The 26,026-nt window shown below is 32.5% G+C and overlaps 2 protein-coding genes across 3 annotated transcripts; both read left to right on the plus strand.

Moving 5' to 3' along the window:
* Positions 1-1,536: 1,536 nt before the first annotated feature.
* LOC133303799 (uncharacterized) lies at positions 1,537-6,109 on the plus strand. The gene is made up of 9 exons (XM_061503775.1): positions 1,537-1,762; positions 2,237-2,357; positions 2,513-2,613; positions 3,216-3,341; positions 3,439-3,559; positions 3,711-3,795; positions 4,491-4,604; positions 4,724-4,763; positions 5,615-6,109. The coding sequence occupies exons 1-9, from the start codon at positions 1,586-1,588 to the stop codon at positions 5,765-5,767; spliced, it is 1,038 nt and encodes a 345-aa protein (XP_061359759.1). The 5' UTR covers positions 1,537-1,585; the 3' UTR covers positions 5,768-6,109.
* Positions 6,110-14,671: 8,562 nt separating this feature from the next.
* Positions 14,672-24,823, plus strand: LOC133303790 (isoprenylcysteine alpha-carbonyl methylesterase ICME-like). 2 transcript variants are annotated; one of them, XR_009750513.1, is made up of 11 exons: positions 14,672-15,026; positions 17,189-17,265; positions 19,891-19,960; positions 20,043-20,123; positions 20,787-20,861; positions 21,315-21,416; positions 21,512-21,652; positions 22,770-22,835; positions 22,919-23,062; positions 23,252-23,626; positions 24,327-24,383. XR_009750513.1 is itself a non-coding variant. In XM_061503765.1 (11 exons), the coding sequence occupies exons 1-11, from the start codon at positions 14,791-14,793 to the stop codon at positions 24,486-24,488; spliced, it is 1,245 nt and encodes a 414-aa protein (XP_061359749.1). In that variant the 5' UTR covers positions 14,672-14,790; the 3' UTR covers positions 24,489-24,823. The 2 variants fall into 2 exon arrangements, 1 of the variants encoding a protein (XP_061359749.1); XM_061503765.1 differs by having other exon boundaries at positions 23,536-23,626; positions 24,327-24,823.
* The last annotated feature ends 1,203 nt before the right edge of the window (positions 24,824-26,026 follow it).

Genomic DNA, 26,026 nt, shown 5'->3' on the forward strand with positions numbered 1-26,026 from the left:
ATTTTAATTATACACATATAATTCAGAGATAGAATATTATACGAACATTCTGCTTCCGTCCGATAATTAAATCAAAATCTCAGCCAACAATGAACAGGAGGAAAAAAGGTTAAAAATTGATCGAGATTAATTATGATATAAAAATATTGAAAAAAATAAATAAAATAAACATGGAAAATAGACATAATATCTCATCTTTATAAATCAAATTGATTTTAAACACATTTAAATATAATATATACCTCTCATGCCTCGGGCTTATCAATTTGGGTTTGCGAACTGGATCTAACATGGGTCTATCCGTAGCGGATCAAGTACACTCTAGGTAAGTAAATTATTAGTTCAGCTTGCTCTACGTAGGTTGCAGGTTATTTTGATTGAATAACTTTTTTATTAATTTATAAAAGTCTTAAAAAGTAAATATTACTGAAAATATATTACTTTATTTAAAATATCATTCAAAAAATTATAAAAAAATAATTATCATAATAATTAATTATGACATGTTTGGGTTTGTGGGCTGACTCGGCCCATCGCAAACTCAAGCCAAACCAAGTTTAACAAAAATCTTTTTCATTTCATTTGTTTGGCCCAATCCAATGTTTTGTTAGTTAAGATTAGCTCAAAGTTTGTGAGTTAATAGCAATTAACAGAAGGATTTATAGATATAAAAGTATAAAACCCCTTATATTATAAAATAGAGTAAGATGATCTCTTATTGTATCATCTTCCTCTATTAGACACGAAATTCAATAGTTGTAAAATATTTTTTTCCTTTTCTTTTCTTTTAACATTTTTTCTTAACATCTCATTCTTAACTTATAACTTTTAAAATTTAAAATTAAATTATTTTAAATTAATTGTACCTATCTCCTTTATAATTTTAAATATGTTTATTAATTTTTAAAATGGAAAAATATTTATCATTGTTGAAAACACACATTTGTGTCATTTTAAATGAAACGGTTGTATTTTATTGTATATTTGATATTTTTTATATTTTCTCTACTCAATAAAATATGAAGAGAAAATCTATAAAAAAATCATTAAAATACTATAATTTCACTTAAAATAACATAAAAATACATACTTTAAAGTCATAAGAACTTTTTCTAATTATTAATTATGTATATATATTATTATAAAGAAAAAATGTTTTATCCTTTTAAAAGGATGGTCATTTTACTTCCAGCTAGTATTTTTTATTAAAATTTAAATTAAAAAAAAAACCTCACTTTCTTAACTCGTGATTTTCATTGTATATTTTTTGTTCTTACTTAAAATAATATAATTTTGTATCATTTAAAAAAGATAAATACCAATCCCTAGCCTCACCAAAAAAAAAAAATACCAATCCCTATTGTAATTTTAACCTTGAAAGAAGAATATTCCTAATGAAAGGAGGTTATTGCATTGCACTTTTGCCCTTTCAATGAATTCGTACGCAAACGACACTTGATGGGTTGCGTTTAAGGTCAGAAATTGCACCGAAACGACCCTTATATCCGAGGAAGTTGACACTGAAAGAGGAGAGAGAGAGTGCGTAGTAGAAGAAGAAGAAAAAGAAAGAGAGTGGAAAAAAAAAATGGCGGAAGAGAGAGAAGATCCACAGAAGCTGAAACGAATAGCGGCGGATTCATACGACTACGACAACGACCAACGATGGCCCGATTATTGGAACAACGTTCTCATCCCTCCCCACATGGCTTCACGCTCCGACGTCGTTTCTCACTTCAAGCGCAAGTTCTACCAACGCTACGTTGTATGTAAACTCTCAACAAACCCCACTTCTTTATTTCCCCTTATACACCCTAATGTCTCATCAAGTTTCGATTTTTTATCTGTTTGGACAATTGGGTCACTCTCCTTTTGTTACAATTTTTTTTGGGTGTCTTTCGAAAATTTAGTTCATGTTTTCTATTTATTACTTTATGATCAATTATAGTAAATGCTTTATTTTTTGGGTGCTACATGTATTAATTGGTTTTATTTTCACTGAAATAGTTTTAAATTGATTGTAACTATTGGATAATTTGTGAATTTTAGTGAATTAGTAAATATTGATTAGAATTCATTGTTATGTTTTTATTTCTGAACTGTTTTGGAGGGTTGGATAGATAGTCATTTGTAACAAGGTTTCATATTTTGATGCTGCATAGTGTGTATTTGTATCTGGAGAATTTGTCTTATTTTGACTAACTTGGTAAATTGTTTGTTACTATTGGATGATAAACAGGATCCTGATCTAGTGGTAGAACCAATGTCTTTTGGCAGTTCATCCCAGCCAGCACGGCCATCAGCAACATCGTCGTCGTCACCATCTCCAACAAATGGTCAAGCTCGTGCAAGAAGCTCTGGTGAATATGTCATTACTATGAATCTGATAGATTTTTGAATTATATTAGAATAAAGAACTCATAATGAAGCACATCTTGGTAAATGGTAATCATTTTGTTTGTTCTTTGTTGCTTGCTAGCCTGAGTTTTACTATATGTTTTGAATTTTTCTGCAGGAACAACTAATAGAACTTCAGGGACATCTTCAACTGCAGGACCTAATCCAACATCTTTGCGTTGGGATCGGCAGACAATTCTATTTTCTGTTAATGCTTGGGTACAGTCTTTTCTACATTGAAGTCATAGATTCATACATAATATGATTTCTGTTTAAGATATGCCTCGTTTTCATATGACCGTATGGATGACCACATTTGACTGATTGTTTTGTTTAGTTCTTTTCTTACTTTTGTCTATGAACACTTGATTTAGTATTTATATTCTAACAGAGCTTGCTTCTTAAGAATTCTACATGTCAATTATATGCTAGTAGAGCACTTGTGTAGGGAAGTGAAAAGGATATTAGAATTAGGAAGGGAGGGATTGAAATTGTGAATTTGCCGAGTTATATGTGGCCTATTTGATTGAAATTGTGAAAAGGATATTTAGTATTTATATTCTAACAGAGCTTGCTTCTTAACAGAGCTTGCTTCTTAAGAATTCTACATGTCAATTATATGTTTTTTTTTTTTCTTCAAATTATTTTGTAGAGCAGTCAATAAAATGAGTGTTTTCTTTTTTTGTTTTAAAAGTCAAAAGTCAAAACACAAAACAGAAACAATTGAGATATTGATTTTTTATTTTTTTCCGCTAGACTGTTTGCTTGCTGATCTGAATCACTTCTGTTGCTGATACTTTTATCAAATACATTTTCTCTAGGTGTTTGTCGTGGCTGTCCTTGCAGCCGTTCCACTGGTACCTAGGCATCTTTCTCATAGGGCTTATCGACTTTCTTTTATGGGTACTACTTGCTCTTCCCTGTACTCATTGTACTCGCTATATGGGGTAAGTTTTTTATTTGATTTTACAGTTAACATTATCTTCTTAATGTTCTAATTCTTCTATCTTTAATACATTATTGCATTGTCTTGTGCTATTGCAGAAGCCAAGGGCATGGAATTTGCAGGCCTTGCAAGTTTACTTTCAGTCAATAATAGCCACGAAGGAATTTATATACTTCATCTACTGCCTTACATTTGTTACATCACATCTTTGCCTTAAATGTGAGTATTCCTTGGTCAGCTAATCTTGTTTCCTTTTTCCTTACATTTATAATACTCTTGTTTCCTTTTTCCTGGAGGGCAGTAATATTATCATTCCTTTATGTCACTTCCATGTCCTGCCTTTTTATAATGTGTTTTAATTATGTTGCAGTTGCTTTGATCCCTATCTTATGCTGGTCATTTGAACACGTTGCCAAGTTCCTTAGACGCAATTTCAGTCGCTCTAACTTGTACAGGTGAATAACCTTTTAAAAGTTCATACTAGTAACATGCAAAGAAAATAATGTTGCTCAAAGAGACAGCATTAAGCATTGTTCTCATTAAGCATAGGACTGATACACCCTCCTTTATCTCATGTATATTTCATTAGATTACTGTCAGATGCTAGAACATAAATACCTTGCCTTCATTCACTATTGTGCATCGGGACTTCTAGCCTTTTCACTTGGCTTTCTCTTTCTCTATTGTTTTCACTTTTTGAATATGTGGTTTCCTGGATATATCATAGGCTAAAAGAACATCTTGGTCTGTGACATGAAGAACCATTTCGCAACCCTTAATTATAATTCTGACATTTGTGAAGTTGAGTCTTGCATTAAAATTCAATAGTTAAAGCCAAGTGTGGAATTTCTTATATAATTTCAATGTATACTATGTTTTTTATGTTGAACTGTCTGGATCATTTTTTTAGAATTACATTTTGATCTCTGGATGGACTTAGCAAGTAAATTTAATACTAAATTCATTCTGAATTATTATCTTCACATCTGTAGGCATTCTTGTTTCTTGTTTATAATTGTACCCAGCTTCTCCCTAGCTCAAATTCATATACTGAATTGGACACAATTTTTGTTTGAGGACATTATTTTTTACTGTGCATGAACATCTTAGTAATAAATTTATTTATTTATTTTTTTTTTTGCTTGAATAGGAAGTACTTGGAAGAGCCTTGTGTTTGGGTGGAGTCAAACAATACTACCCTCAATATACTGACATCACACGCCGAGATTGGACTTGGATTCCTGCTGGTCATCTCACTTTTGTCGTCAGTTTCTCAAGCTTTTCCCTTTCCTTTTTTCCCTAATGTTCCTTTGCTACATATCATTTTTGTGTATAAAGTTATTGTTTGCCTCATGGAACCCTTATTTTGAACCACACATGCAGGTGGCAGCGCAACATAATTCAAACATTCATGTACTGGCAGGTTAGTTTCATTGCTATCTTAATATATATGCATACTGGGTTCTCTCTTTTTTCAAGTAATGTGAGTTGAAGCTATTAAATGTCTTTGTGCTTGCTCATGCTTTGACCATGCAGTCTTGAATCATTTCGTTTGCTTGACTGTGTAAACTGTATTTAACGTGTTTATTTGTTGAAGGCAAAGGATACCTCTAATCTGTTTAATGCCTAATTCATTAAAAATATACAATGTGGAAGGGAAAAATAAAAAAAACTTATTTGTGATATTAGAATTCTCCTCCCAAAAAAAAAAAGATTGAATAAATGTGGGTATGGTACCTTTTTAATCCCCATCTTTCTCCAATTTTTACTTGGGAAGTATTGCCTTCAACCCAATCTGCAACAAATCTAAATGAATCAAAATAAAAAAACCACTTAAAACCATTGTAAGCAACATTACTCTTACATATTTGTAAAAAGACTATTTCCCGGATTTGAACTCGTGATTTTCAGTCACAAAAAATGAAAAAATAACTTTACCATTGTTGTAGGCTCTTCCTCTTTAAAATAAGAGAAAAACGTTTGTCATTTTAAATGACACAACTTTATGTCATTTTGAGTGAAACGATAGAGTTTTAGTGCATATTTAATTGTTTTTTACATTCTCTTTCCTCTATAATACTCTCTCTATTTCTCTCCTCCTAATTTTATGGAAGTGAGAAACTATAAAAGTCCAACAAAACATTCAAAAATACGGTCGTTTTATTTAAAATGACACAAAATTGTGTCCTTTAAAATAACAAAAGTTTTTCCTTAAAAATAAATATGATAAGATATTATCTCAGATGTAATGACATTTTGGATTTGCTGCTGCAGCTTTTGAAGCTCATGTATAATGTTCCTGTTACTGCTGCTTACCATCAGAGTGTTTGGGCTAAAATTGGGAGGACTGTTAATCCAATCATCCACCGAAATGCACCATTCTTGAAGACTCCTCTATCTGCAGTGCAAAGATGGTGGCTAAGGTAGAAGCTTGGTTAAAGTGATTTCATATGAACACCAAGTAGACTTTTTTATCTTCAAATACAAATTGATTTCACGGGAACGATCAAATGGCTGGTTGGTCATATTCAGAGAACTGAAGTAGATTTTGGGTTGAATAATGATCTAACAGTGAATGACAATTTGATTACTAGTGTGTGTTTTAAGTACACTTTTAATATCATTCCTATTAATCTTTGTTTAAGTACTTTGTTTTTCAATTTTGTTGGTTATTGGCGAAAGCGATTTTATATATCCTTAGAGGAGTTATTGTCAGTGGCTTGACTTGATAAAAAATTATGTAACAACTATTTCAGTCTACAGTAACAACCAATCTCTCTCTTTCTCTCTCTCTCTCTCTCTCTCTCTCTGGAAATATAAAGTAACATAATTTTTTGCTTATCCAACTAGAAGAATTAGGTATTACAAGGCTCTTTGGTCTCCAAAAATATTGATCTTCAGATAGGTTAATTCAAAACCCTTCAATCCTAGACAGAGATTAAGTCTAATATTAACCATTATAGTGTTATCAATACTATTTCAAGAGAACACAAAATGAAAATTAGAAGTACAAAAGAAATAGTAGGATGCTGATTGGACTAAAAATATCAAGGAAATAGGCCCAGGATTACAATATTCCTCTACGCTTCATTTAAACTCACTCACTACATACCCATTCGATCTCTAAAAGCCTTGATACTCCAGTCTAACACCATATTTAATTTGTTTGGAAAACAAAAATACATTACTGTCTGACAAAGGATATAATTTATAGAAAAAATGTTTGTCATTTTAAGTGACATAAAGTTATGTCATTTTAAGATAGAGATAGACACAAAATAATATTTTTTTATTTAAAATTTAAATTAAAAAAATCACTCACTTTCTCTCATATTATTTTTATTTCTTGTGTCTATCTCTTTTCTAAAATGACATAATTTATGTCATTTAAAATGACAAACATCAGTAAACAACAAAAATATTGAAACTTCAATTTCATTTCAGTCTACAGGAACGGCCATACCTTAAATAATTTCATTTTTTTTAATTATATAAGAGAAATCAATAATGTAGCAATTAAATATATACACTGATAATAAATCAAAATAAAAAACCTTAACCATTAGTATATACGTGTGTTTATTAATCAAGACAGCTGTTCCTCCTTTTAAAGCATGGAATTTTCTAGCACTAACAACAGTCGCTTTGATTAGGGTTGCAAAACTTTTGAGACATTCGAGAGAGAACAAGCGTTGAAATTACTTTTTATGATTTAATTTTAGAATAAGGTATTCTATCTATCTTTTTTTATATTTATTTTATTTTTATTTTTTCAATATCGTTAGATCAGAATTTCAACTAACATTATCATTTCTCTCTTCTCTCGAGATTCTGATCTAATGGTATTGAGAATTGATAAACAATATAAGCATAAAAAAGTAGGTAGAATAATCTACTCATTTGAATTTATTTTTAATTTTTAGAAGGTATGTGTTTTATCTTACAAGAGAGGTTTTTTTTTTAAAAAAAAATTATTTAATTATCTTAAAATGTTTTAAATATATTTTAAATAAAAAATAATTTACTCATGAGGCTGTTATACTTATATTCTCTCTTCCTTTATCATTATTTTTATGGTTATTGGATTAAAATCAACTCAACTGTTCTCGTTTACTTTTTACGATTATTGGATTAAAATAAACTCAATTGTTCTCACTTAATGTAATTTTGTAACTGTTGATTTGAGTTTGATTTAACAAATTAATAATACTTGTACCGTTCAGTTCTGTGAGCCCACTATATACCCTTGAGGGTAATGTTATTATATAGATTACACCACTAGCTGAGGTAAAGATCAGGCTAGGAGGTATAGTTCCAAGAGGTAGCAAGTTGATATCAATAGCAGATAAAGGACAAGAGTATGACTTAGAAGTAAATGGGCATAACAACAGTACATAAAAGATGATCTTCTGGTGTGTCCCCTAAGGGCTATTTATAAGGAAGATGATGCGGGTTGGTGAGGTGGGGGTCAACCCTTCTTGGGGTGTACACCCATGATGGCAGTGTTAGGCGTGGTTGGCGCTGCCACAATGGCAGCGCTGCTACCGCTGGACCTGACGATGTCAACGCTGAACAAAGGGGGCAGGTTCCTTTGCAGTGCTTATGGTGACTGCCTTTAGCGGTTATTGTCCCGAAGTGGGACATTTTGGTGTATCTCTTGGACGTGCTGCAGCCTTGGAGATCGCGAGGGTTTACGTCAGCCCTAAGGGCTGATGCGGAACAAGGCTGGGGGTTGGGCTTGAGTAACTGAGCCAGCTAAGGGTTGAGCCTGAGTAATTAGGCCACTCCAGTACTTGGGTCATCCAGAACAATACTATAATAGTTATGATAAGAGGTTGTAAAGAAAAGAAATTGGAAGTATAAAAATTACGAACAAAGAGTCCCATTTGCAGCAATAGCACAATAAATTATCCTTGAAGTCGTGATCTTTCTGGTAAGGGAATTTATTCATTCTCCCGAGTGTTCTTCAACACAGTTGTTTGCTTTACAATATGTCTCGAGAGAAAATGAAAGGACAGGATTAAAAGAAAAAAAGTATCGAGTTATTTAAAGTTATTTATAAATTAATAAGAGTATTCTCTAGAACCCTTAAAATAAGGTATCTCTTCATATTCATTTGCATCCAACCATACATGTCACCATATATATCCAAGCATATCCTAAGTCACCATCATGACATTGATAGGTTTTAGAATGTGAGCCGTATCAAATTCTAATGATGCTGACAAAATAAATATTCTACTCCGGACAGGTTATAATTACAAATTTTTTTTTTTTTACAACTATATATTATAACCGTTGTTGATGTCCATTCCTTAATGGTTATGATTTTTGCAAATTAAACTCATTAATTAATTCATAATAAATGACAACCGTTGATTAGCAGAAATCAACGGTTATAATATATGATTGCAAGAGGTTGTAAAAAATAAAATTGTAAGTATAACCTTCCTCGTTTTACTTACGTAAAGATGAAGGATGCAACTTAGATAAATCAGTAGTGGCATCATGGCATGGAGACACTGAGACACATAATCATTATTACAAAATGAAAAGGCAACTTGTTCGAGGGAGAAGCGCTTTTGTTACTTTGGTTTTTGAAGAAATCGAAAACAAAGAAACTAGCAACAACTAGCCTTTTCATTTAGTAAAAGAAAAAAAAATACGTATTTCACTTTTTTCAGAGTAAATATCTTTTTGGGTCCCTAACATAAAACACGATTCCCACTTTAGTTTCTTATAAAAAAAAATTAGTCAGTTAGTCCTTAACAAATTCAAAGTGAACCCATTTTAGTCCTTTTGAGGAACTAATATGGGTCTTTTTTGAAATTGTAAGGGACTACGATTTCAACTAAATGGGTCCACTTTAAATTTGTTAGGGATCAACTGACTATTTTTTTTATTTTTTAGGGACTAAAGTAGGGACTGTGTTTTTTTGTTAGGGACCAAAAAGAGTATTTACTCTATTATTAATATTAATTGAGTCTTATTTTTCTTAATTTTAATAAAAGAGTACTTACTCCAATAGAACTAAAGATCTGCTCCTGTTTCGCACACATAATATAAAAACTTTATATAAACTAATCAGTAGTTCACAGGAAACACGTTAAAGTGGGTTTCTTAAAGTCTCTACATCCCATTCTCATCTGTTTTTCTTTTTGTGCAACATTATAGTCATGTTTACACGATTCCATGGAATAACTATTACCTTATTAATTATTCGTGTGAATTTGCACTGTGTAACTAATAGCAGCAAGGGGTAATGTTTTGGGCAGGTTATATTTATAATTTTTTTTCTTACCACTTTTTATAATTAATTTTGTTATCGTTGGATTTAAATCAAATTAATAATTCTCACTTGATGCTATTTTGTAACCATTGAAATTACTTTGATCCAATGATAATAAGATTAGTTATAAGAGACGATAAGAAAGAAGAAAAAAAGGTGATAACTAAGTATAACATATCCCATATTTTTGTTGCAATTGAATCATTATCCTCATATGAAGTCTTTTGGGTAAGATTTATTTTTGACAATAATAATGTTTTTAAGTCAATTTTCAGCTTGATGAAGACTACTTTTTCCATGCTATTTTAAGGAAGCACTCAAGTTAATTATAGTATATTTAAGAAAATTAAATTTTGTAGAGGTTAAATTTTTTGATCTTTGACTAAATTGTTGTTGCATTTAATTATTATAAAACTAACCCTTTTAAACAATGGGATATATATGTATCATGTCACAGCAAAATTTTAATTTATCATGTAGACACAAATTTAGAAGAGAGAGAAAGTGAAAGTAAGAGAGAAAACCAAAAATTAGTGGACCCCAACTAATTTTGTGTATGTAGGAAAAAGAAATTCCTATTACATGATAGATTTATATCCCTTAAACAATACTTCAGATAATTTTTTAAAAGTTAGTCTTGTAATCTAAAAAATAGGAGAAGAAATTAACAAGAAAAATCAATGTTTCATGTAATTAGTTATAAATATAACTTTCGTCAATAAAATTTGTCCTCGTAAGTTCAAAATATATTGAAGTGTCTCTAATTGTGAACATGATCAGACCAAATACAGTATGGACTGGCCTATATGTATCGAGCCCAATCACACACGGTTGAATGAGCTTACGTTGTTAGTGGTCTGGGCCTGGTATTGCTGTTGGAGAGTGCTTGAGCTTTGTCCTTCTCGTTGGTGTGTTGCACCAAATGGGGGGTACCTGCGAAGAATGCTTAAGTCAGTATCAGAGACATGTGTTTTTGTGTTGATTAAGTAAAGATGATCGTACCTTGGTGGTATATCGTTTGCTTATATAGTAGTTAAGATGCTGCCTTAGTTAAGGCGGCTTGGCTTTTGAGTGGCCAGCCTTGGGCTGCAGGTCAGTCAGGGGACCTGAGTAGCCTTATCTTCCATAGTGTCTAGTAGTAGAGTTGTGGCAAGCTGGAGCTGTCCGTTGTTTACTGGAGTTAAGACGCGGTGGAGTTGCCTTAGGCCTTAAGTTTACTTCTTATAGAAGGTTTCATACGCGATGTGGGTATCGCGTCTTGTGTGACGTGATGAAGGCATCGCGTCTTGTGTGTCGCGATGAGTGCATTGCGTCTGTGTTTCGCGATGTGTTTTTGGGCTCTGATTGGGCTTATATTTTATCCGGATTAGAATCCAACTGACATGATGAACACACTTCTTTACCACGAATCATGCAAAATTTTTAACATATTTTAGAGAATAAAAAAATAATTGTTTTTCTTAATTAATCATTTTTAAACAGATTATAAATAGATAATTTTATCTATATGTATATAAATTGATATACCAAATAATATCAATAATAAATATCTCATTTAAATTATCTTTCTAATTAAATAATGTTATTTGAAAATTGTTTGCAAACTCCTTATGAAATGTTCATGGCACTAATAAAACGAACGGATATGAAAAATCAATGAGAAAAAAAAAAGAGTGGAAATGGTTCATCTTGGAAAGAAAGGTTCCCAACTTTCGTGACATTAATGATCTCCAATTACACATGCAAGTGCGTTCAAGAGTTTCTTACAGAAATTATTGATTAGATATGTTGAGTTTGTTCAACCATGTTATTTTTTTTGGACACTCAATGGTATGGATTATAAGTATATTTTTAGGGAATCATCCTCACATATATCACATGACTTTAAATAAGATAATATTAATCATTTATAGATAAATTAATGATAAAAATATATTGAAATAAAAAAAATAATCATTAATTTATTTATAAATGATTGAGATTATCTAACATGACCTAATTATATTAAATTATACATGACAGAATCTATTCAATAATACACTTCCTGTAATATTATAAAGATCAAATAATAATTTGGATACTTATAATAAAATTAATTTATTCAACAATTATTCTGGCTAATTTAGTATGAAATTGTTTAATAATAAATACATTGCAACTAATCATGTTCAGTAAAACTTGCCTTATATAATCAATTTTTATGCATAACAATGATTAATGTTTAAATTCAAAGTTTTTACATTGATAAGCAATTTATAATCTTATTATATAAGAGGTAGGATATTTTTACTACTAATTTTTTTATTACCACTCCACTACTACTTTAATCATCATTGGATTCAAAAGTTATTTTTCTTTTCTTTCTCTTCATTCAATTTTTTCTTTAATTCAATGGTGATTAGAATGATAGTGGAGTAGTAGTAAAAAAAAGTGATCGTAAAAATATCATAACTCATTATATAAACTTAATAAAGGAGAGCCCTTTGACCATAAAAGTTTTCTTTCTTAAAAAAATCATTTCTTAGTTATTAAGGTACCGAAGAAAGATATCCGTTAAGCCAGGTCTCGAATATTGTACCAAAATAAAATTAAAAAAAAAAAAAAAAAACTTCAATTGGTTCAAAGTTAACGGCTTAACGAGTGGACCAAAAATGTGGTGGACTAACATCTGGCAACACAACATCCAATCCCCAACCTCTCAGTGCCGTGTCTTACTTTGAATTTTTAGAGCATCTTCCTTTCACCATATGATACATGTTTTCATTTTATTAAATTATTAATAAATAATTTATTTTAAAATTAGGCAAGAGAACAATTTGATAAAAAATGAGATATATGTCATGTTATAAGTGAAAGATGCACCGGTGAGAGAGGTTTAAAGTCTTAATCTTGGATCCGTCCCGAATTAAATTAGTTGCAAAACAATGAACCGATTGAAATATTTTCTCCCAAAAAATGCACCGTTAGCATTAAGAAAATGTTTGATATAGGAAAAAATTTTGATGCCCGAAAATTATAATTTCCAAAAATATTAAGGAAAAGTAATTTTTCCAAAAATATTATTAAAAAATTATTTATTAAGCTAAAATATTCAATACATGCAATTTTCCCGCGTTCTGACCAAAACATTTTTTTTTTGGTGAACAAGTTCATGCTGCTTTTACTTTCTCGCTTTTCTTATCAATATTTTATTTTTTATATTAAATTAAAATATAATTTTTAAGAATTTTTTTAAAAAAAATAAAAAATCATGTATATTATCTATTTATTTTTATAAAAATATAAATTATTATTATTCTTATAAAACAAAATTATTTCTCTTATGTATTGATAAAATATTATTATATTAAATACTAAATATTAATCATAAGTGAGGACAGAAAAAAAATAAAAGTTGCTATGCGGATCGGCACTTTCTTCAAGCAACTTATTGACACGCTATCAAAATAGCAAGAAATCCAACCTTTTAATGGACATAAGAAAATTCATTCTCTTCTTGGATTAAATTTATTTTGCACTACAAAACCCTCCAAAATTTGTTTTTAAATATTAATTAGATATATATACATATATAGGAGAAGTGTTTCTCCTATTATAAAACATAAAATTAGCTTCTGTAACCCAAAATATTGGATTTAGAATAAAAATAAAAGGTATTTTAAAATTTTTACTTTCATTTAATAACATGTATTATACTAAAATATTCTTTATTTTTTATTGTAAATCTCAAAATGACATCGATTTGAAAATTGTAAAAAATAACTTTATCTAGAAGAAAAGTTAAATCACACTCATATATATATATATATATATATATATAGAGGATGGATATTCTCACTATCAAAATTTTTAACTACCAACTTACTACCTATCTAATCATCATTAGATTAACATTTTCTCTCTCTTCAAAAACTTTTTAACATTCTCTCTTTTTGATCCAATGGTGATGTGATGGGTAGTAAGCTAGTAGTAAGAAATTTTGGTAGATAAAATATCCTCACTCATATATATATATATATAGGGGCATGATATTCTTACACCGGTGTAAGAGTTAGAAGTCTTACACTCAATCTTGACCATTGATCCACTTGTATTCAATGGCTCACATTACTAAAAAAATTTAGCCGTTAGATATAAATGGAATCAACGGATAAGATTGAGAGTGTAACTTACACTGGTGTAAAATGATCCTGACCCATATATATATATATATATATATATATATATATATATATATATATATATCGGGGTTTGATTTTCTCATATTGCATGAGAATTAAATTATCATGTTGTGACTCAACTAGTGGTGGACTCCACATTTATTAAAAATGTTCACTTTTTCTGCAGTTACTGCAGATAACTTATCTGCAGTAACCTCAATACGTGGTCGTTTTGGAGCGAAAATCATAGTGTTTTTGTTATTTTAATTTATTTCAGAGTTATAATAGTCTTTATATTTATTATTTTTTAAAATTTCAATACCAAAATGACGTCGTTTTGGGAATAAATGTAGATAACTTGTCTGCATTAATTGCAAAAATATTTTTCCCTTATTAAAAAAGAGAAAAAAGAAAAAAAAAGCTTTGCACGCAAATCTTAGGATCATTACATGAAAAATTAAAATCTCATATAACATGAGAAAATGTTTTTCATATATATATATATATATATAAAGGGTTTGATGTTTGTCATTTTAAATGACATAAGTTATGTCATTTTAAGAGAGAGATAAACACAGAAAAACGAAAATCACGGGAGAGAGAAAGTGAGTGATTTTTTTTAATTTAAAATTCAAATTTTCTCTGACTATATCTTTCTTAAATGACATAACTTTCTGTCATTTAAAATGACAAACACTTTTTCCGTATATAAAAAGTGTGTCAATTTAAACGACATATTTTATTTTTTTTAGAGGATATATGTCATTTTAAATTACATAATTTGTATCTCAAAAAAAAAAAAAAATGACAAAATGTTTCTTATCAAACGACGGTATATATGCCTTTTTTTTCGCTTACCAATGCTATGTTTGATATGTTTTTGAAAAAGCAACCCTGTCCATATCTATACATAGTTAAGCAACATTCGCGCTACTGAAACCAACTCACGCATGCAATAATTTATTTTTCCGATCCAATCCCATATCTGATTCCGTATCTAGATGGCCGCTCTCTCCGATCGCCGTCGCGTACTCCCGGCGGTGGACGGTGTCGACACCCACTCTCTGGCTGAGTCCATTCCTAACAACCACCTTGAGAAGCACCGGCGAGTCGCCGGAAAAAACGGCCACCGGCATCGCCCTGCTCGGCAAAGCTCTTTCAGGAAAGATATTGGTCATGTCGCCTCGGAGACCTACTTGATTACACGTCTCGCCTTCACGCTTCTTCGGTATCTCGGGTACGTACTTCGAACTTTGGTTAATCTCTCTTTCGTTTTTCATTTCACACTTTTTTTTCTGCCAACTAGAGTTTGTTACTGTGATAAATCCATTGCAGTGTTTGACTTAGTTTATTTTAGGTTACAAAAAAAACTTTTGATTAGAAGCTCTCTGAGTGAACTTTGAAAATAGAGTGATTTTGTTCAGAAATAATTGTTTTCCGAAGATATGCTAAAATGAGTTGAATTGGATTTGGATAGGAACCTTCAACGAGTGCTTATGCATGGATGAGATTTTAATAACTTATCATAGTTAATTTAGTCATAATTATTTTTACACAGAGTTACTGCCTAAGCTGTTTTTATTAGGCTAAGCTTTAAGCTTCAATTTGTAGCTTATGAAACAGAGAAAGGTTATACTTATAACCTTTTTTCACTTATAACCTTTTACAACCCAATCTTAACCGTTAATTTCCGTCAATCTAACGGTTATAATTTATTAGAATTTAATAATTATAACCCAATAAATTATAAACGTTAGATTGCGGAAATTAACGATTAAGATTGAGTTCTAAGAGGTTGTAAGTGAAAAAAGGTTGCAAGTATAACCTCTCTCATGAAAATAAGGCAAACACAACTTATAGAGGTTTTTTGAAATGCTTTAATTATAAGTGCTTATTCCAGTAGATAAGCCTAAATAATCTAAAAAACAAGCTCATTCAAATGGAGTCTCAATCACAATTATCAATCTTGAACAGCATAACAGCACACCTCAAAACCGCTATAGTGGGATAGCAGGTAGCAGCATAGCCACTATGTTGAAGTTTATATAAATGCTATACAAAGTTATACTATACATGCATAAAAGATAAACAATGAAGGGGAAAAATGTTTCAGTTTTTGCTACAAATTTTTTTTCTCTACCACACTCACAAAGTGAATGAGTTCCATTATAAAGAAAACAGAAAAAATAAAATAAAATTGTGGAATCCACGCATTTTGATGTGAGTGTGGCAGAAAAAAAAAATCTGCTGCAAAACAGAAATGTTAAACCCAAAATAAAAAGTATCCAAAATTAGACATTCATAATTAATAATCAAAATTCAATATCAAAGTACTTACAGAGGCAGTGGCCAGAATAGAGGAACAAAGTGCAAACTAAGGTGTTCTTGCAGAACTTGGACAGAGCATAGGCCAGAAAACTGCCACCAAGTGGCGGGCTTGTTGGAACAAACGAGAGAGAGAGAGAGAGAGAGAGAGAAAGCAATTAGTTGGTGACTAGAAAAGAGAGAGCTCGGTAGAGTTTTGCTAGAAGATGGTCATTGCGGTAACATACCTCAGGAAAAAAGGGGTAGAAAGTTCGATTTCCCCCCATAAATTGCTGCTAGAACATTGCACACGGAGAGGAAAAGAGGGATCTTTATCTTACCTTCAAAGGATTGGTGCTATAGCCTGCTATTTCCCTTGATTTTAGCTGTGATACACAAAATCGTAGCATAGTAGCTTCAAAACGGCAGGAGGGGGCCGCTACGCAATGCTATGCCTCTATAGCGGCACTATTGATAAACTATGGTCTCAATGTGTTAGGAAATGTATTATTGGAAAAGTAACACAAGTAGGCAAAAGTGTAAATGAATGCAATAAGGAAAAGAATACTGCCAAAATCTTATATAAATGGAAAGGTTGCAATGCCTCAATACATGGAAGAGGAAGCTGAAAGGGTTAGCTAGGTACAATTTGAAGAAAGAAATTGTCTCAAACAAAACCTCGACTGGGGAACTACAAGCAAGGCCCTTTTGTTTGCTGCTTTCTTGAACTATGGTCAAACAAATTTCCAAAAGTTGTTCATCACTTTTCATAATCTCATTTGTAACCCTAAAACAGTTCATATACACACATCCAACAATTTTGGGAAAAACTCAAATATTTCATTAGTATTTTCCTGAATTTTCCTAAATTCCTGCAAGAAAATAAACTCCCAAAGCAGAATAAGAGAAGTAAGCAATCCTATTCAAAAGAATATGCAGATACTAATATTGCTTCTTGAATGTTTTAGCATTCCTCTCAAAACATATGCACCAAACTCCTGATACAAGAGTTTCTATATATCTAGCCATAAGGATTATTTTGTTGTGACATAGAAACTTGTGGCGTGTCTGATTTTGCATTGATAATTTATTCAGGATTGGTTCCCGTTGGATTACAAAATTACTTGCCCTTGGATGTTATGCCATGCTACTTATGCCTGGTTTCCTACAAGGTTTGTTCAATATAATTGTGCAGTTCTCCTTTCTTATCTCTACTAATGGTAAATGTTAAGCTTTGTAAATTTACTGTGGAAGCTTTAGCTTCATGGGTATAACTCATCATATACTTTCTTATACATTCTGTTTACTTAAAATAGTCAGTGATGTGCCCAATGATAATCTTGCTTTTTCATGATCTAATTCTATTAAGTAAATTTTTATTGAAATCAGAGAGGAAGGGAGAAAGAGGCAAGAATGATAGACTGATTGAGAGAGAGGGGATTAGAGAATTGTTGGAAGGAAGTAATTTTCTTCTTCATTCCTTTCAGTCAATTGGCAGTTTATAAGAAGGATTTGAAATGCTAAAACGGTAAAGAGAATAAATGCCATTCCTAATTGATATCAATGAACATTAATTGACACCAATCTAATCATTTTACTAATGGACGCTAATAAATGCCTAACATTCGTTTCCCTATCATATGCGACTTGTCCTCAAGTCGAGACTCGACATGTGAATGAGTCAAGTGGATCCAGTTCAACAGGCTCGAGTGGTAGCGTACAATCCTCCATGGTGCCAAGACCCTCCAAATATAAAAGAGCCTAGCTTTTGCATCAATTTTTGCAGACAAACTTCTCGTTGCAATTGAAGCATAGTCCATTTTCATTTTACACCTGCATCTCTTCCTTTGTCAGACGTTTGATAGTAAATCGTGTGACAAGGGACTCGGAGGCGGCAAGGGCTGTCGGGCTTGGTGTTGTCGAGGACGGTGGCTAAAATGGTGGATTACTGAGGTGCGACTTGCTAAGTTGAGGCTCATACATGCATGCTAATGCGAATGCATCATTGACTGGTCGGTGAGTTTGTTCAGCCATTCAGATTTTGAGCATTAAAGAAACTCTTCAAATGGTCAGGAGCAAAACCTTGCACCTTGTTTGCCAAATTTTCAAAGGCTGCTTGATAATCTAGCACAGAACCTATTTGAGAAAGCTTGGCGTGAGCCAAATCAAGGACAAATTATGCCTGCAAATGTGTCCCAATTGATTATGAGACCATCACCCAAAAGGCCTTGGTACCATGTTGTGCTGGCATGTCGACATGTATTGCATTCAAAAGTAGTTGATCATCCGGGTGTGTGTTCTAATAATGAAAATTGTGGTCCACATTTAAAAGTTGTACTATTGGATCACCTGGAAAAAAAAGCATGGAAACATGAGGCATATGCTAAGGCCTTGTAATGGGGGCTCATTGGAAGGCGGTGGCCATTGGGGACTATGACCCAGAAGACCTGGTGTTGAGGTTGTGGGTTGTTGAGATATATAGTCCCACATTGGTTGTATGTGCAACTATTGTGGAGTTTATAAGGTCTTGGGCACTCCCACCCTTTGAGCTAGCTTTTGGGGTGGTGACCTCAAGGTTCTTTACATGGTATCAGAGCCTCGCCGCCCCCCACTTTCTCTTGTGGCATTTCTTAACACAGGTAGGCTGGGCCTGTTGCATTGTCAACTCTTCAAGCCCAACGGGTTCTTGTGTGAGGGGGCGTGTTGAGATATATAGTCCCACATTGGTTGTATGTGCAACTAATGTGTAGTTTATAAGGCATTGGGCACTCCCACCCTTTGAGCTAGCTTTTGGGGTGGTGTATCCCAAGGTTCTTTACATGGGTCAAAGGCCGGCCTTGAGATGCTCATCCCTCTTGTTTAGTAAACCCGTAAGAGTTTCCACCGTCAATTGTTTGGTTTGGAATGCAGTGAAAGAGGTTTGTAACTCACAGAAATCGTGGCATAATTCTACGATTGCCTCCTCGTTCTCTTGAGATTGTGTTACCGGCATGATGGGAATGAGAGTCAATGAAAGCACCAAAATATTAAGTGAATTTATATTGAAATTAGAGAGGAAGGGGGAGAAAGGGGCAAGAATGAGAGATTGCTTCACAGTGAGAGAATCAGAGAATTGTTGGGAGGAATAATTATCTTCTTCATTCCAGTCAGCCAATTGACATTTTATAACAAGGAATTGAAATGCTATAACGTCAAAGACAATAAGTGCTATTCCTAATTGGTATCTGTTGAAATATATAAAACCATTAATATAGTCTCACCGAACAGCTTAAGCTTTTGGGTTGAATTGGTTCTTTACATGGTATCAGAGCCTCGGTGTACCGGGTTCGATCCTCACCGCCCCTCATTTTCTTTCAAGTGGAATTTCTTTCTTCGCACAGGTAGGTGAGCTTGTGCATTGTTCACTCTTCAAGCCCAGTGGGCTCTCGTGTGAGGGGGCGTGTTGAAATATATAAAATCATTAATATAGTCTCACCCAACAACTTAAGCTTTTGGGTTGAATTGGTTCTTTACAGTATCAATCGGGATTAATTGATACCAATCTAATCTTTTTGTTAATGGAAGCTAATAAATGATATTAAATGCCTAACAGATTCTCCTATTGCCCATACTGATACTTGGTTCTTCTATATATTACATGCTGCCATCTCTCCTTCAACTTGGGAAGGGGTGGGAATCTTCACTCACAAATTTTATATCTGGCTACATTAATAGAAAATGGTTCTTTTGTTTGCTTGCTCTCTTTCCTTTCTCTCTCTCTCTCTCTCTCTCTCTCTCTTACTGTTGACTTTCTGCAGTTGCATATTATTATTACTTCTCAAGCAAGGTAAAGCGAAGCATTGTTTATGGAGATCAGCCTAGAAACAGGTGAATTCAAACACTGGTAAATCTATCTTGTGATGTTGGTCATTCCATGTATTGTGTGCCCAATATTCTTGTGGTTTTGCAGGTTGGATCTGTATCTACCTGCTGATATCAGTGAACCTAAGCCAGTTTTGATATTTGTAACTGGGGGAGCATGGATTATTGGGTGAGTGGTTTGAAATATATCTGTGGTTTTGCTTGAATTCATGTGTTAATTTACTCTGTATGGTGTTGATTCTTATTCAGTGCATATTTTAGTAATTCCTTTTTGCATGTTAAACCTTTCCATTTCTGCAATAGCACACTGCTGCTGACTTCATAAGAACAGAACTCTTCCCCAACTGACCATATGTTGCAATTTCAAATTTTACAAACAACTTTAGGATTATACTTGGAATAATTCTGTCACTAAGCTATAGTGCAAGGATTCCTATGCTGTTGGAAATGCCATATCTTTTCAAGTGGCAAGCAGTGTTGTCTGTGCTTTAAATTCTTAAGCTGAAAATAACTTCATGTTGTAGATTTTGTGTTGAAATATACAAAAGAACTCTTGGGTGTACATGGGACAACATAATTTAACTGGTTGTGATTTCTGCTTCATTTAAGGAGTATACCAGGTGATTGAAATTGAATTTTTAAAATTCAGACATTGTCTTGGAGGACTCGGTTGATGTAACAGTTAGTCTGAATTCTTCATCACTTTCTCATGCCAAAAATAATTTGTCTCCAACACCATGACATGGAACAATTTAAATGTACACACACATACATGAGTTCATCTATCTTTATCTTTTTAAAATTAAATGATTTCATTTGGATTTTGATTTAGGTATAAAGCATGGGGCTCACTTTTAGGACTACAGTTGGCAGAAAGAGACATTATGGTGGCATGCATTGATTACAGGTACCTGGTCTCAGTTCAAGCAGTGCACGATTGAGTCTACAATTTACCTTTGGTCCGACTTCCTCTATTTTTGAGGTATTCTGATGGACAAATTGGGTGCATTTTATAGTCTATTTTTAGGCCATTGAGTCTAGGCTATTCGTAAGTCATTACCACAAGGATGTTTGCCTCACACTGGTTCCTAAACTTAATGGTGTTCAGTGATGCATATCTTACTTGAGTTATTTGTTAATTTTTAAAAATAAAATGTAGTACATCACCCTTAGGATAAGCATATCCGTAATTGATATCTTAAAATGTTCTGTAGCTTAGAATGTACATAGTTGTTTCGAGGTAACGGAGCTTTCTTTTATAGACTATTATAACTTAAAGGGTAGAAGATTTGTTAGATTTAATTTGCAAAGTTTATCCTACATTCAGACTTAATAGATCTTCATTTATTTGAAAATGCAGAAATTTTCCTCAAGGAACTATCAGTGACATGGTGAATGATACTTCTCAGGGAATTTCCTTCGTCATCAACAACATAGCCAATTATGGAGGCGACCCTGATAGGTGACATGCTACTACTATATAAGGTTCCTTTTCATCATATCTTTAGACATTCTATGAGATTGATCTTTTCTTTTTTGTTGATAATTATGTCATAGGATTTATCTAATGGGGCAATCTGCCGGTGCTCATATTTCTTCTTGTGCTTTGCTGGACCAAGCAACCAGAGAATCTAGAAAAGGAGATAGTGTTTCTTGGAGCATTTCCCAGATAAAAGCTTATTTTGGTTTATCTGGAGGGTAAGACATTGTGGCTAGCGTTTCATGGGCATGTACTGAATTATGTGGAAATGGTCAATTTAAATAATATATCTCAGTTCTTTCTGGATTGTGTATAAAACATAGGTGTAGTTCCTTCGTAGAATTTCATGTCATCCACTATTGATGTTATTTATGATAGAAAGCTTCCTAGCTAATAGGAAAATTTTACTGCACTGCGCTGCCCTGCCATAAGACCAAATGGTACTAAATGTTGGGTCATAAAGAGCCAACAAGAGCATAAGATAAGTGTTGCAAAGATGATAATGTTATGTTAGACGAGTGGCCATACTAGGGGGGGAAAAAGATCAGAAATGAATGTATTAGAGAGAAATTAGGAGTGGCGCCTATTGAGGAAAAGATGGTAGAATCACGCCTTAAGATGGTCTCAACATGTAAGAAGATCAATAAAAGCCCAATTAAAAGATTTGATCAGATAGAGGACGGCAATATAAAGGTAAAAGAAGACCAAGTAAAACTTTTAAGTGAAACCATTAAAAAGGATTTAAATCTAAATGAACTATCTTAAGAATTAGTTTTGTGACAGAAAAACCACAGATTTCACATTTTTCAAAATTGAATGTCAATGTTGACTTTTGGGCAGTGATTGTGTTCATGTTAATGAAAAGTCATTTCACAAATGTATTGATCTTGTGGTTGCTAATGATCATGGTTATGTCCATCAAGCCTAGTTTTGCAAAAGGCACCCACTTATTGTAGAGGCGGAAAATTATTTGATCTATGTACTTAAAACCACTCTCCATTAAATTTTGACTGGCGAGGGTAGGGATAAGGGCAATCGTTGTACGCAACCTTATCACTGCTCCAAGCTTGCCCTCTTATCTGTATACTTAAGTGATCAGAAAATTAGTGGAGACTCTTGGTACAACGTTTGGTCTCTTGTATGTTTCCATAATCTTTTTTCATGTTCTTTTTGCTTTTCTCAAGGCAGAGATTAAAAATAAAAGAGTGGTTTCAGGCTTTTTGTGTGTGTAGAAGTCTGATCAATGACAACTGTGATTCTGAATTATGTTCCCTGATCAATTGGTTTATACATGTTGAGGGATCATCTATTAACCCTTTCGACGCATGTCTACAGATACAACTTGTTGGATTTAGTTGATCACTTCCACAATCGAGGCTTGTATCGTTCCATCTTTTTAAGGTGTGTCCCAAATAGCTGAGTTTCATTACAATTATGAGGATCTTAAAGTTTTTTCCCTCCATATAACTGCGATTATCATGCAGCGTAATGGAAGGTGAACAATCTTTGAAGAAATTTTCTCCTGAAATCAAAATTCAAGATCCATGCATCAAATGTTCAATTCCTCTCTTGCCCCCTATAATTTTATTCCATGGGACTGCAGATTATTCCATACCATCAGTTGCCAGGTTAGTATATACCGTATACACTTGAAATTCATTGGGGTATCATATTCTTTTACTGTATTGAAGAATATACTCATAAGCTGTATTTTCATGCTATAAATAAAACCTGATGACTACTGTTATATCATAAAGATTCAACAGAGTTCAAGGTTGGCTCTCAACTGCCTAACAAAATCCTCTTCTTTTATCCAGCCTTGAAACCAGCTGTGTAAAGATTGGCAAAAAAGCACGGCATAGGCAGAGTTTGATGACTATTAGTTAATCCTCAAATCAAATAACTTTTATGACATTGTGGTTCATCCTTTCATTTATGCAGTATTGTGTTACCTGCAAGGACAAAACACCACGATGGAATTCTATGCTTATAAATGAAAACTGCAATTTGATAATTTTCTTTGCTAGACTTTCAAATATTTACGTGGAAGTGTCAGTGTCATTTGTTTCACATTTAGATATTAAAAAGTTATTGTTTGCAGTGAACGGTTTGCTGATGCTCTTAAGAAGGCAGGGGCAAGAGCTGAGCTTATTCTGTATGATGGGAAAACTCATACAGATTTGTTTCTCCAAGTAAGTTAATAGTGATGCCAATTTCCTTTTGTCTCTAATTTCAAATTTTTGTACACTTAATAATACAGACTTATGTACTAAATAGACTCGACCAAAAATAAGCTAGACCGTAGGCCCTAATAGGCTTTCCTATCTATTTCCACCCATGTATGAAAGTGACAGAATAGGTGCTGTTTTAGTTGACTGATGTCATCCTCATCATTGATTGTGATGACAACTATGTGCTGCAAAGGGAAAAAAGGAAAATTCTAATGCATAAGACTCCATTATTTGCAAGGGTAGGGGTAAGGATCGATTATATGCAATATTGCCCTTGTATTTTGGAAACAAACTGTTTTTCAGATTCGAACTCGTGACCTTCCGGTCACAAGGAACAACCTTATTGTTGCTCCAAGGCTCATCCTTTTATGACAACTATGTGACTGGTGGAGTGAGGGAGGGCGGTCTTCCCCTTCAAATTTATATAGGTCTTTAGTTGTGAGCGTCATTTGTGATGTTTTTGGTTATATAAGAAGTGTTTGTCCCCCGACAAATTCTTAAAAGTCTTCAGTTGTGAAGATCATTTCTGTTCTTTTGATAACATAGGTAGTTGTAACTTACAATGAATATTACATTAGCGATTTCGCCCTCCTTCACAAAATTTTCTGTCTCTGCCTTTAGTTTAATCTATGAACTTCTGATTCTCAACCATGCTGTACAGGATCCACTTCGAGGTGGTAAAGATGACCTATTTGATCATGTAGTTGGTATCATACATCCCAATGACAGTGATGCTCTTGCAAAGGACGGCACTGCACCCACAAGAAGACGGCTTGTTCCTGAGATTTTATTAAAGTTGGCTCGCATGATCAGTCCCTTCTAAGCTTTGCAACTGTCAGGGTTCTCATCATCAATTGGCCTTCACTTGTTCATATAGTATTTATTGTATTTCTCATTCATGAACTTCTCCTCTGGCTATAGTATGCATATACCTCAAACTCTTCATTCATTGAGTCACATAGTTCTTAGGAGAAATAGATTGAGGTTACTTAAAAATTTAGATCCTATCAAAATGCGAGGTGTTACCTAGGTCTTCATGTTACATTCACTTTTATGTATTGAATAGGTTGAGGTTCCTTATAAATTTAAATCCTGTAAGAATTGAGGTGTTACAGATCTTGATGTTACATTAACTTCATATATTAAATTTGATTATTCATGCTTGAAAGTGAATTTCTTGTTATAAATTTTTTTTTTAATTTGAATGTCGTTCAATTTTTGTAAATACCGTTTTCTTTCTATTTGAGCCTTAATATTTCTATATATTTTTTTTCAGTTTTTTTAATCGTATCCATATTTTCTTAATGTGAATCCAATTATTAACAGATTAATAACAAATGAAATTTATTAAAGAAAAAGATTAAAAAATAAGTTTATTTCAAATGTTTATATATTTACAATATGTGCATAGGAAAATAAAATTTAATCATGTATAAAAAATGCAAAATTTAAATTTCTAAAAACACTTGTACAAGTTAATTCTTTCTCTAATTAGTTTGTATCACATGTTTCTTATGTACTTGTTTTTTTGGCATAGCATCCTTTAATTTTATTATAAATGATTGTATTTTTCTAAGGGTTTTCTGTAGTTCCTACAGAAAACAAAATTTTACAGCAAACACAGGAAAATGGAACTCACTTGTACAAGTTAATCCTTTCCCTAATTTTATTATAAATGATCGTATTTTTTAAGAGTTCTTTTTTTTCTGCAATTAATGCAAAAAGCAAAATTTTGCAGCAGTTCAAAAAAATAGAATCCATTGAATTTAAAAAAAAAAAAAAAATGTCAAGATCCGAGCTTATATCCTGATAAATATGTATCTGCTGCAGAAAAATTCTTTTTATAACAACATTAGAAGTATAATTGCAATTTTCTAAACTTCAGAATTCTTGTGCGCATTTGTATTCAAAGAAAGAATTTGACAATGACAGCAGCACCATGATACGCTCTATGCAAATTGTTTGAGAGATTTTTTTTAAAAAAAATGTAAAAAATTAAATAAGTTAATTTTCAATTCTAATAAAAATAACTAGAAGTTTTAATATAATGGTATGGGAATTTAAATTTATTATCTTCTACAAACTATCAAGAATCCTCCAAATTTCTATGTAAGAAGTAACTATTGTCAATGTTCGAAATAGGTGGTGGAATAATTTTTAAAAAAATAAACAAATAATATTGTTTTTCTTTTCATAAAAATACAAGAGGGTTGTTTTTAATAGTATTCTTTTTTCTTTTTCTTTTTAAATGCCATCTAGTTTGTACATGATTTAACAACCAGAATTATTAGTATAACAACAGAATAGAAGACAAGATTGTTCTTCTCTTCAAAGGAAGTGCTGGTGCTCCTTTTCTGCATA

This window comes from Gastrolobium bilobum, unplaced genomic scaffold, assembly GCF_033153095.1.
Source record: "Gastrolobium bilobum isolate Gb01-03AN ecotype WA unplaced genomic scaffold, APGP_CSIRO_Gbil_v1 utg23138, whole genome shotgun sequence".
Classification (NCBI taxonomy): domain Eukaryota; kingdom Viridiplantae; phylum Streptophyta; class Magnoliopsida; order Fabales; family Fabaceae; genus Gastrolobium; species Gastrolobium bilobum.